Source organism: Lithobates pipiens, unplaced genomic scaffold (assembly GCF_037356315.1).
Source record: "Lithobates pipiens isolate NorthernLeopardFrog02 unplaced genomic scaffold, aLitPip1_a1.2 Scaffold_25, whole genome shotgun sequence".
NCBI lineage: Eukaryota > Metazoa > Chordata > Amphibia > Anura > Ranidae > Lithobates > Lithobates pipiens.
Window position 1 is genome coordinate 164,986,260 of NW_027507787.1, and position 13,742 is coordinate 165,000,001.

General features: G+C 41.3%; 1 protein-coding gene across 1 annotated transcript in view; it reads left to right on the top strand.

The window, feature by feature from the left end:
* The window catches only part of LOC143929789 (uncharacterized), a 73,982-nt gene that overhangs the window by 37,483 nt on the left and 22,757 nt on the right, over window positions 1-13,742 (top strand). Inside the window, exons 6-8 of the mRNA XM_077453766.1 lie at window positions 1,320-1,480; window positions 4,917-5,069; window positions 6,152-6,281. Coding sequence (XP_077309892.1) covers window positions 1,320-1,480; window positions 4,917-5,069; window positions 6,152-6,281 — 444 coding nt within the window. The remainder of the gene's footprint in view (window positions 1-1,319; window positions 1,481-4,916; window positions 5,070-6,151; window positions 6,282-13,742) is intronic.

Consider the following 13,742-nt stretch of genomic DNA (forward strand, 5'->3'; position numbering starts at 1 on the left):
ATGGCCCACTCTGGACACATATTGGACACCAAGAATAAGGCCAAATGTTTCCAGATAAAAGGAAAAAGCAAAGGTATATTGGAAGGATGTCCTAAATTGAACACCATAGATCAAGAATCTGGTCAAATGTTTCCAGGCAAAGGGGAAGAGCTGAGGTATATGGGATGAGTGGCTATATTGACACCAATTGAGCACGTAAGGCAAAGAGTCAGACCAATTGTTTCCAGGTAAAAAGGAAGCACGGATATATATGGAAGAGATGGCCTAATATGGACACCTATTGGACACAATAGGCCAAGAATCAGGTCAAATATTTTGTTTTAAATAATGAGAGAGAGCAAAGGTATTTCAAAAAGATGTGCTGAGCTTGAAACCATGGACCAAGAATCAGGTGAAATGTTTCCAGGTAAAGAAGAAGAGTGGAGGTGTATGGGAAAGGAAGAGCACATCAGTATATTGGAATAATGTCCTGAAATGGACACCATATAGATAGTCAGGCCAAATGTTTCCAGGTAAAAAGGAAGATCAGAGCTACTGTATATGGGAGAGCTGGCCTCATATGGACACCTATTGGACACCATAGGCCAGGAATAGGGTCAATTTTTTTTTTTTTTTGTTTTTTTTTAGATAAAGAGAAGGAGCAAAGGTATATTGAAAGATGTCCTGAGCTGGAAACCATAGAATCTGGGCAAATGTTTCCAGCATAAGAGGAAGCGCTAAGGTATATGGGAGGGATGGGCAAATATGGACACCAACTGGACACCATAGGCAAAGAATCAGGCCAAATGTTTCCAGGTAAAAAAGAGCACAGCGGTATATTGGAAGGATGTCCTGAATTAAACATCTCAGACCAAGAGTCATGCCAAATGTTTCAATGTAATATGGAAGAGATGTCCTGAATTGGACACCATAGCCAAATATTTAAGCTAAATGTTTACAGGTAAAAGGAAGAGCACAACATAGACCAAGGATCAGGGCAAATGTTTCCAGATAAGAAGTAAGAGAGGAAAATAGAGGGATGGCCACCAATTAGACACCATAGGCCAAGAATCAGGCCAGATATCTCAAGGTAAATAGGAACCGAAGTATATTGAAAGGATGTCCCGAATTCCATTTCATAGGCCCATAGTTAGTCCAAATATTTCTAGGTAACAACGTAGCTGTATATTGGTATACTAGTAATTTCTGAACCTGAACTGATTGCTTTCAAGATTGAGAGATCTCGCTGCTATCTAAGTTGTAGTATTGTCCTGCATTTTCCATGTCTTAAGGCATATACCCCAGATACTCAAACCATTTAATTTGTCTGATATCGTCAGGCCAGGTTTGAACTCATCATGTCTGAGGCGCTCTACCTGCGCAGTCTGAACATCGCTGTGGATCATTTTCAGCGCAGTACGGAGCTGCAGGAAGTTCTAGGTGCCCAGGACCGGCAGTGGCTCTTCTCCCGTCTTTCCGAGGTTCGAGATGCCAGCAATGAGTAAGTGCTTCTTCTTCTTCTTCAATGACACTTAACTTCTACCTATTGTCTACTCTGATCTCATAATGACCGAAAACTTATGATCACCTACATTTTTATTAACTTTTTTTGTTTTGGATAGTACAAGAGTACAAATAGTTAAACTAAAGGAGACACTGCAAGAAGTGAGGGAAAAACTTTTTTTTTTTATTTTTTTTTATTTTTTTTTTTTTTAAATGTTGGGTAACCTGTCACTTTCTGTCCAGATGATAAAAGTACCAGGACAATAGGGTGAATATCTCCACAGGGTTCTATTCTTTCCACTTAACAATAAAAAGGAAAAAAAAAAGGTTTTACTTTAAGGTATAATGTTATCCACTTGCCTACTGGGCATTTATATCTCATTCCTGACCAGGCCAATTTTCAACTTTCAGTGCTGTCACACTTTGAAAATTGTGTGGTCATGTAACTGTACCCACCTGAAACAAATTACGCTTTCTTTAGGTGGTATTTAACCACCATTATTTTATGCTAAATAAACGAAAAAAGACTGAAAATTTTGAAAAAATAATTTTCTTTTGTTTCTGTTTTTGCAAATAAGTAATTTTGTTTCTTCATTGATGAGGCTGCACTGATGGGCACTGATGAGTTTGCACTTATGGGCTCTGCTGCGGCACTAATGAGGCGGCACTGAGATGCTGCACTGATGAACTCTGATTGGCACCGATGGGGCTGCACTGATAATTATTGCCCTGATAATAAGTGTAAATGCCCCCTGTGAAAGGATCGCCAGTTATCTGCTTTCCTTTCCTCAGTGACAGCGCTGAGGAAAGGCAATGCCGTTAACCGGCATTGTTTACATGTGATGAGCATTGATTGGACACAGCTGCTCACATGGTAAAGGGCCACTGTGATTGCCCTTTACCTCAATCTGTGATCAACTGTGTCTGAAGGACACAGCGATGGCTAAGATGGTGTTGAGTTTCATTATAAAAAGAGTGCATGTGTATGTGTCAGCGATGATAGATTGGTAATGGTTCCATGTACTCTGTAATATGATGCAGTATAAATTAGTGCTAGATTACACCCTTTCATTTAGAATTGCATAGGGTAGAATAAATAATAATATAATGATAGCAAATCCAAATCTTCAGTTATTATCACAATGACCCAGTATTTATATATAGCGCCAAGCCCTATTATAATTAATCTTGCTGACTCGCATGTGACCTAGTTTAGCAGTATATTATTTGCATTTTAAAGTAGTGTCACGGAATGCCAGCCTTACATGTCAGATGACAATGCACATCAAGAACCTGGTTTAATCTGCTCTTTATACATCCTAATACAGTTTCTGAAACAAAGTAGTCAGAATGATCTGAAGGGGATTCAAAAGTGACATTTGCCCTTACCGGATCATTAACCAATTGACGTCTGGAAGATTTACCCCCCTTCGTGACCAACCCATTTTTTGTGATACAGCACTGCCTTACTTTAACTGGCAATTTGCATGGTCATGCAATACTGTACATAAACAAAATGTAGGTCTCTTATTTCCCCACAAATAGAGATTTCTTTTGGTGGTTTTTGATCACCTCTGCGTTTTTTGTTTTTTGCGCTATAAACAAAATAAAGGCCAGCAATTTTGAAAAAAAAAAAGAATGATTTTACTTTCCACTATAAAACATATCCAATAAAAACATTGAAAAAAAATCGAATTTATTCCTAAATATAGGCCAAAATGTATTCTGCTAAAAAAAAAGCGTATATTGATTTGTTTGCATAAAAGTTATAGTGTCTACACACTATGGTATATTTTCATTTATTTTAATTTTACTAGTAATGGTGGCGATCAGCGACTTAAATGGGGCGGCGATAATGCTGCGGACTTGCTCACACTAACTGCCACTTTTAACAGTTTTTGGCGACCAGTGACAAAATAATCTGCACTGTCTCTGTACTAATGACACTGACTGGGAAGGGGTTAAAATTGGAGGCGATCAAAGGGTTAACTGTGTGCCTAACCAGTCTTTTACTATACTGTGTGAGGTGCTTTTACTAGGGGAAGAGATGGAATTTATTCCTTGCTTTGCAGAGACACAAATTCCATCCCTTCCCACCTGTCAGAACAGTGATCTGCCTTGTTTACTGACTCGACATGACGCTTCAATTTTGAAGCGAGGCTCAAGCTTCATGTTTTGATAATGTGAACAGCAGTGTGTGCTGTCCATTGTATCATTTGCATAGGTGTTTGAGGGGCCCCTATTAAGGAGATTCACCCTCTCTATTTGTCCTCTCTATTTGTCCTGTTTACCATTATAATTAAAGGTGAAAGTAAAAGAAAAATGCAAATGTTAGGTTGTCCCCAGAAAAGTAATAGAGGGGAAATCTTCCAATGGGAACATTGTTTCTGGTGACATGGTGGTCCCCAACGAATTCCCCTAATTTGCAGAGATTTCCTCTCACTTCCTGTTTGACTAAGGGACAGGAAGTGAAGGTAAATCTCTGCAATAGTACACAGATGGCGAAAACAAATCTGACAGGGGGTTTGCGCTATCCAAAATGAAAAAAAAAAAGTTTTACCTATAGTTTTACTTTAAGGTAGGCATATATCGGGCAGTAAGAAGAAGGCGCTGTGGCATTACCGTCATAACTTTTTATGGATAAAGAAAAAACATTTTTAATGTATTCACAAATGTGCAAGTTAAAACGCATGTAACACAATCCCATCCATTCACTGACCCTGTGGCGCGCCCATCTAGAAAAATGTGGCTTGCGTGTTTCCAGTGCTGTGCCCCCTTCATCAGAGCTTTGATGAAGTGGGCACCGCGCCCTTGAAGAACATAAGCCACACTTTTGTGGATGGAAGTGCCACAGCATCAATGATTGGATGGGATTCTTTTACATGTGTTGTACTTTTTTTAGTAGAATTTTTTTTTTTTTTTTTTTTTTTTTTTTTTTTTTAGCAATACAAAGGTATTGCAGTACTGCACTAGGCCAGTGTGCCTTTACCTTTACTTTTTGTTCCAGTTTGGTTTCCCCTGACTTGAAGTGGACAGCAGGGCCAAAGTGGTATAAGTTTGGTATGTCCGCCCTGGGCTCTTGATGACCTTGTCCCGACACTGCGCTAACTTTAACATTTAATTTGTTTATATATCTGTCAGTATTGGCTCCTAATCCAGCAATGGTTGTTAATCTATGGACATACTAGGATTAGGGATCGGGAGAGTAGAAGTCACATGGTCTTGTTGGGTTGGGCATTAAGAAGACTCCAGCAGTGCCAGGTTTATCTCAGCACATTAACCTTTACAGTCTGGTGTAACAATCATATGTAGTTGTGTCGTTGGACGTAATTGTCTAGCAGTTGTGCCATACATGCACAGTAGGAATTTCATTATACGTGTATGACCAACTATAGAGTATGTATTGATCTTTGATATTAATATCCTCCCTTCAGCTTCTTGTTTGACCTGGAAGAAGAATTTGATTTGAACATGTACAACTTTCAAGTGTGCGAAGTGGTCATCAGTCATGAGCCAAACTTCCGCAAAGTCTACCTGCCCTACGTAACTAACCAGACATACCAGGACAGAACCTTCCAGAGGCTGATGTAAGGGTGACCTCCACTCAGGTTATAATGATCACATTTGTTGTACTTAGGGCTTAAGGCTCCTTTTAAGATGCATGCATTCTAAGATGACTCGAAGGGAAAGTGAATTGAGTTGATTGACCTGTGTAGGAGACCCCAATTTGTGAAATGTCCTGCTCCTCTAAGTCTATAGTAAGGACTCAAAGTAAACCTGTCACTAACCTAAACAATTTCAGCTGAGCATATATTGAGAAAAAATACATAAGCATAGGCCATAATGTATTCATTGCACATGGCAAAATAATCAGTAGATCCAAACTACATAGACAGCTCCAGTTACTGTATATGCAAATCCCCTTCTTAAGCAAAGCTTGGCCTCATTTTACCTGTTTGGCAGCGCAGGTAAAATAGCTAACCTGTGGTGTGTAAGGAGTCGGTGCCTTTACCACATTTTATCTGAAAATGGGAAAACTCTTCCATCCTATGACCAGAAGGATTTGTTTATAGGATGTTTTGTTTCGAAGATAATGTCTTGAATTGATTTTGGCCATTTCTTTTTTAAAGAAAGTGTTGCCAGTTGTAGCCAGTGTTGTGGCACAAGCATGCCATCTTTATGTCACCCTAGAGTGTTTTTTTTTTTGTTGTTTTTTTTGCAGCACCCACCTTCAATACAGAGCTGCTCCCCACAGTTCTATCCCACAGGATGTCCTCATACTTCGAGGTTGAGTGACGTGGAGACTATAAATGATTAGCTATGTAGGTCAGGAGCTCAAAGAATTGACGCCTAAGTATCAGCATGACATCCAGTGAATTACCTCTCATGAAGAAGAGGCCAGTAATGGCCGCCCCCATACTTTTCTCATAACACAGACCTTTTAGGAAATAAGCAAGGTGATAGCACTGAGCCACCGAGACCCCTCTCTGTAGTCCTACCAAAATACTTTCCCCTTTACACCCATAACATGTATTCTCAGAGGTGGTATATTGTGCCTGAGGCACTTGCCACTGCTACCCTCTTATTGCCACCAAAAATATATTTGTTATTAACTCATGTGCTTATTTTTTTAGCCTAGCAAAAAATATTCTTTGCTTCTTCCCTTCAGGAATAATAACCCGCGGTTCCAGCAGGTTTTATCAAAGCTTGAGAGTGACCCTGTGTGCCAGAGGCTGAGCCTCAAGTCCTTTCTCATCCTCCCATTTCAGAGGATCACTCGCCTTAGACTGCTCTTACAGGTAAAGTCTTCTTCATTGGTGTTTAGCTTGTCAGTCAGATACCAATGTTTCTATAACTTTGCAACATGGTGGCAGGCCACTGCCCACCTCTATCAAGGCCCCACCAAAGCATCTATCTTATTTCTGGTTTGAGTGTCTTAATCATTGTGTATAGTGCATGTCTATAGTCCAGTGTTTCTCAAATCCAGTCCTCAGGCCCCCCCAACAGGTCATGTTTTCAGGATTTCCCTCAGATGAAACGGCTGTGGTAATTGCTAAGGCAGTGAAACTGATCAAATCACCTGTGAAAAATAATGGAAAACCTGAAAACATGACCTGTTGGGGGGGGCCTGAGGACTGGATTTGAGAAACACTGCTATAGTCCATGCATACACTGCACAATTATTGGGCAAGTGAGTATTTTGACTGTATCATAATTTTTATGCCTATTGTCCAACTACAAGCTATATAAACTTGAATGTTTATTGGATTTAAGCATATCAGGTGATATGTATTGGTGTAATGAGGAAGGGTATGGCCTGAGAAGATCAACACCCTATATCAAGGTGTGCATTATTGGACCAAAAAAGAGATTTAACTGACTCTGGAAAGTCAAAAATTGTAAAAGGTGTTCCAGAGGGATGCAGCACTTTTGAAATTGCTCAGGTTGAAACGTCAAGATTGGGCAAAGAAATTTCTGAAGACTGATTTTTCAAAGGCTTCATGGACTGATGAGATGAGCGTGACTCTTGATGGACCAGATGCATGGGCCTGTGGCTGGATCAGTAATGGGCACAGAGCTCCACTTCAACTCAGATGCCAACAAGGTGGAGGTTGGGTACTGCTATGGGCTGGTATTATTAAAGATGAGCTAGTTGGACCTTCTTCAGGTTGATGATGGACTCAAAATCAACTCCCAAACCTACTGCCAGTTTTTAGAAGACACTTTCTGCAAGCAGTGATACAGGAAAAAGTTGCATGCATCAAAGTACTCCACTGAGTGGCTAGCCAGTAAAGGCCTGAAAGATGAAAGTATAATGACATGGCCCCCTCCTCATCTAACCTAAACCCTATTGATAATGTGTGGGGATTTTTTTAGTATTTGAAATTAATACTTACCTGCAGCTGCTCTGAGAACTGAGCCACCGAACATCGCCGATGGCTTGGTTCTCACCCCTCCCCGAGCAGAGCGATGCTGACTGTCAGCATCGCTCCTGCTCTTCTCCTCCATGCTCACTGGAGCACTGAGCTGTGGAGGGGTGGGGAGAGGCAGTCTCAGCGGCTCGCTGAGACTGCCATCAATCAAGGCAGCTGGCAGGACACAGGAGTGCAAAACTAATTGCACTCCTGTGACCCAGAGGAGAAGCCCAGCCTAAAAAGCTCAGGCTGGACTTCTTTAAATATTCAGGTTTGAGGTTTATTAACATTTTGGATTGACTGAGAGTACTGCAGATGTTAAATAGGGAAATTAAGCCCTGGTTCAAACTGGAGCGTTTTGACATGCGATTTGACATGTCTAATCGGTATCAATTGCCGTCAATGGCACTGTCCTAATTGGTGCGACGCTGCATCTGCAGCGCTGCACCGATTTCAAAAAGTTATTTCTGTACTATATAATACACTACTGTGCAAAAGTTTTAAGCAGGTGTGAAAATTGTAAATGAAAGTAGAACTATAAGCAAAATCCCTGCAAATTAAGGAAATACTAGGTAACTAGTGTCCCCATTGGAAGATTTCCCCTCTATTACTTTTCTGAAGACAATCCAAAATTTGGGGTTTTCTTTTACTTTCAATGATAATATGATAATAGTAAATAGAACGGACAGCAATAAATACTGATAGTTGTTTTAATCTATCTCCACTCTATCCGAAACGGGAAAAAAGTTTTGCCTTTAAAGCGGTTCTTCACCCTAAAGTGGAAGTTCCGCTCATGTGATCACTCCCCCCCTCCGGTGCCACAATCGGTACAGTTCAGGGGGGAGGGGGGGTGCAGTTACCTGGATAATCCAGGTATTTGCACCCATTTCCGGGACAGACTGCCCCAGATACCCCCCCCCCCGTTGTGTTCTGAGAAACGCACAGTTCCCAGGACACAGCGGGGTCCAGCAGAGACGCGCAGCGCGACTCGCGCATGCGCAGTAGGGAACTGGGCAGTTAAGCCGCAGCGCTTCACTTCCCGATTCCTTGACAGAGGATGGCGGCGGGGGCAGCAGAGAGACGAGCGATTGCGCGTCATCTTCCGCCGACATCGCTGGACCCTGGGACAGGTAAGTGTGAATTTATTAAAAGTCAGCAGCTGCAATATTTGTAGCTGCTGGCTTTTAATATTTTTTTTTAAAGGTGCAGAACCACTTTAAAGGGGTTGTAAAGGTTTGTGTTTTTTTTTTTTCTTTTAAATAACTAACATGTCATACTTTCCTCCTTCTGTGCAAGGGTTTTTCACAGAGTTGCCCCGATGCTCTTCTGGGATCCCCCCATCCTCCTCTTATGGGGTCCCTTAGCGGAGCTCCTGGCTCCTCCTCTTCTTCACAGAAAGCTGCATTTCATAGCAGCACTTGTGCGGGCATATGCTCCCGGGTCATGCTGCTACGTTCATTGACACAGACAGCAGGACTCGGCCCCGACTCCTGTGTTACTGGCTCCTGTTGCTATCAATCTATCCAATGAGAATCCAAAACAGCGGCTGGAGCTGCTGTGCTAGTCCCTGTCGCTGGAACGATTGCATAGGTGAAAAACCTTGAAGGGTTACAACTCCTTAAAGAACACATTCAGATACAGAAGCATTAATAGTTTATTTTTATCAATTAACAAAATGGAAAGTAAATGAACAGAAGAGAAATCCAAATCAAATCAATATTTGGGGTGACCACCCTTTGTCTTCACAGTTTTGGAATGAACTTGGTAGGTAGGTTGTTCCAAACTTCTAAACTAATCACAGATCTTCTGTGGCTGTAGGCTACCTCAAATCCGTCTGTCTCTTCATGTAATGTAATGTAATCCCAGACAGACTCCATGATGTTGAGATCAGGGCTCTGTGGGAGCCAAGCCATTACTTCCAGGACACCTTGTTCTTCTTTAAACTGAAGATAGTTTTTAATGACATTGGCTTTATGTTTGGGGTCATTGTCCTGCTGCAGAATAAATTAATACAGTCAGTTACACACCTCCCTGATGGTATGGCATAATAAATAAGCATCTATCTATATTTCTCAGCATTGAGGACACCATTGATCTTGACCAAATCTCCAACTCCATTTGCAGAAATGCAGCCACAAACTTGCACAGAACCTCCACCATGCTTCACTGTTGGTTGCAGACACTCATTATTGTACCGCTCTCCAGCTCTTCCCCCAACAAACTATCTCTTAGTACAGCCAAATATTTAAAATGTTGACTCATTAGTCCAGAGCACCTGCTGACATTTTTCTGCACTCCAGTTCCTATGTTTTCATGCATAGTTGAGTTGCTTAGCTTTGTTTCTGCATAGGAGGTGTGGCCTTTTTGCCTGCAATTCTTCTATAAAGACTACTTCTGCTCAGACATTTCCGGACAGTAGATTGGTGTACCTGGGTCCCACTGGTTTCCACCAGTTCTGTGCTGACTGTACTGCTGGACATCTCCCGATAGCAAAGAGAAGTAAGCATGTTGTGTCTCATCTGCTGCATTATGTTTATTTGGCTGAACACTGCGTCTATAGTCTGCAGTGTTGCCAGATACTTTGTGCTTCTTCAAAAGAGCTTGAACAGCCCATCTGGAAATCTGGTCTGTTTTGAAATCTTTGCCTGGGAGAGACATTGCTGATGCAGTATAACTACTTTGTGTTTTGTTCCTGTGCTCAGGCTTGCCATGGTGTATGACCCATGACATAAAAACTGTCTTCCACACAGTGTTGCCAACCGCCCGTATATTTACGGGCAGCCCGTAAAAAAAAGCCTTTTTTTCGGTGAAAGCCCGTAGTACGGGCAAAGTGCTAGTAAAAATGGCTGCAGTTGGATCGGGTGAGAACTGTGCATGCGTGTGCAGTTCCGGAGATCCCCAAGACAATCTGATCCTGGTTCCGCACTGCCTGACCAGCCCATGCCCGCTGATGGCGATTGCTAGGAGCCGAGCGGGCTGAAGGAGGAGCCTGGAAATGGAAAGTTCAGTGGAGCCGGCGAGGGCTGGCAGCGGCACCAGTGACCAGCAGCACCGTCCGCAAGTGAGATGGACAGCGCAGACCTGGCCTGTCAGACTCGCCACCTGGCCTGGACAGACACACAAAGCCCTGACCAGTGCCACTGGCCAGAACTGAGCACACCCTACACCCTGGCTGCAGCCCCCGTAAGTAAATTATGAAAACGTGCACACAACCTGTGACCTGCTGTTCTTACCTAAAGTGCAAACAGTGCTTGCCGTTCTACCAGATAATTAATAAAGTGTCTTAATTAGTGAATAAAATATGAGAAATATTTTATTCACTAATTTAAGACACTTTTTATTGATTATTTCTTTTGTACAATCTCATCACTTTCATTTTTGTTTGGTAATGGTTGCCTGTGCCTGTCTGTGGCCATCACATAGATAACAGCCAAAGTGACCAGTGGTTTCCATATATATACATATATATATATATATGTATATATCACATAATTCATGGAAATGAAAATTATTGTAATAATATATAAGATGGTCCAAAATCCTAAGAAAACCACTGGTCACTTTGGCTGTTATCTGTGATGGCCACAGACAGGCACAGGCAACCATTACCAAACAAAAATGACAGTGATGAGATTGTACAAAATCATTGTATACACTCTGTCTTGCTATATCCTGTATCCTAACCACCTCCTGTATCCTGTCTGCAGCCTCTAACCATCTCTTATATCATGTCGGCAGTCTCTGACGGTGTCCTTTAGCATGTCCGCAGTCTCTGACGGTCTCCTTTAGCATGTCCGCAGTCTCTGACGGTCTCCTTTAGCATGTCCACAGTCTCTGACGGTCTCCTTTAGCATGTCCGCAGTCTCTGACTGTGTCCTTTAGCATGTCCGCAGTCTCTGACTGTGTCCTTTAGCATGTCCGCAGTCTCTGACTGTGTCCTTTAGCATGTCCGCAGTCTCTGACTGTGTCCTTTAGCATGTCCGCAGTCTCTGACTGTGTCCTTTAGCATGTCCGCAGTCTCTGACTGTGTCCTTTAGCATGTCCACAGTCTCTGACGGTCTCCTTTAGCATGTCGGCAGCCTCTGATCGTCTCCTGTACTATGTCTACAGCCTCTGATCGTCTCCTGTACTATGTCTACAGTCTGACCGTCCCCTGTATCATGTCCACAGTCTCTGACCATCTCCTGTATCATGTCTGCAGCCTCTGACCGTCTCCTGTAGGATAAAACCCAGAGCCTCCAAGCTGGAGCCATTTGACTGAGCCCTGCACGGTGCACCTGAGAGGGAGGTCAGTGACAGTGCCGCCAGGCCAATCTGAGGGGGAGTCACTGATGTAAGGGGACACTGATATAAAGGTTTCCCCCCCTATATTAGTAACCCCCCCTTACCTTAGTGTATTCCCTGTACGGAAGGTGGTCTCTGGTCACCAGAGTGCCCCCCACATCAGAGTTCCTGGTGTTCTTTACATCAGAGTCTGCAGAAATTCCCCCTTACAGTGCAAGGGGGAACTCAATCTGCGGACCCTGATGTAATTGAGAACTCTAATGTAAACAGAACTGGTCACCAGGGTCCCCCTCTACATTAAAGTTCCCCCTTAGATCATGATTTGCAGCATTCCCCTTTACATAAGAGTTTTGTTTCGCTGTAAGGGGGAATCTTGCAGACTTTGATGTAAGGGGGAACTCTGTGCTGGCCGGGTTATAGTAACCTTACCTTCATCTCAATGCAGAAATATGTTGTTTTTTTTACTTTTGTTAAACTTAAACACATTGCTAATGCCACTAGATATGTTTATAGTTTAAATATTGATATGTGCACTGTAAACTGTTATTTTAGGTACTTTTTTGCAGTGCCAATAAAAAATTGGTTCCGTTTGTAAATTTTGCTTCGGAGGGTTGGCAACTCTGCTTCCACAACCTCACCTTAGTAGCAGAGTTTGACTGTTCCTCACCCAGTTTTAAGTTCCCTACACAGCAGTTTGTTTTCATTAATGACTTTGTTTCAACCTACATATGAAGTTGAATATCATCAGCACCTGCTTGTTATAATTGTTTAATCATATACCTGACTCTAATTCTACAAAATCCCTGACTCTGTGCAAGTGTTAGAATTGATGCTGTTTTGAAGCCAAAGGGTATTCACATCAAATATTGATTTGCTTTGCATTTTGTAAATCAAATAATATTTTTTTTTAAAAGCATTCTTACTTTACAGTAGTCACACCTGCCTAAAACTTTTGCACAGTACTCTGTGTGTGTGTGTGTGTGTGTGTGTGTGTGTGTGTATATATATATATATATATATATGTATAATAAAATTAATATCCTGAATGATAATTAAATAAAATTAACAAGAATGTGTCTTATTTTTCCTTAATCAGAATATAGTTCTTTTTTGTTTTTTAAATCTTGATCACCATTTCTTATAATTATGTCTGCTATCTACTATTGATCTATGTATCCCCGAATATCAGTCTAAAAATTTTGAACCATACATCTGATCAATTTATACACAATTGTGTTGGGGATTTTTGAGATGCCAGACAGTGAAATTCTTTTTTTTTTTTTATTTTTTTTATTGAAGTTTAGCACAAATAATATAATAATAAAATGTATTTTGCAAAAGGAAGGGCATGCTTTCTACATCATACATATGACCTTCTCCATACAAAGAGAGACAATAAATACCCTTTGTATGTACGTCTACAATATCAGAACTCACTGACTCACCTGTTGGGGCTTTGCCTCCATAACCTAAATAACTATCTACCTTAATAGAATGGTCATACACTTTGATGTTATGTGATGGTAAATCTTCAGTATAGCTGATTTAATGTTATTGGTATAAAAAAAAAACAGAATTTTACCAATTTTACAAATTTTTACATTTTTCAAATATCAGCTATACCTCCTATGTTCTATATCATATAACCTCTGTGTATGGCCATTCTATTGGGTGAAGTACTATAGCTTGAGCACCTTCATATGAATAAGTCCCTTAGTGTATGTAGTATTTATGCATTCGATTTTTAGTTCTCCTTTCCATTGCTCCAATATCCTATTTATAGAATGAGAAGATGGGATAGTCTTTTCCTCAACATCTTTCACAATAAAGCTTCCTCTGGAATCCTCAGAATTTTGCATAGTTGCCCTTCCAACCATCAGACAGAGGATTCAGCAAGCCAGTTAGTGCCCTCCATAGGAACAATGGAAGCACCTGAGATACATTCCAGAGACCCAAAGTCAGTGAGCATAGATCTATTTAGATGTTCCATAGTGCGTGCTAGTATTGGTAGCATAGATGGTCATCTGTCTGTTCTTTTCACTATTGACAAAATAAGAGAAG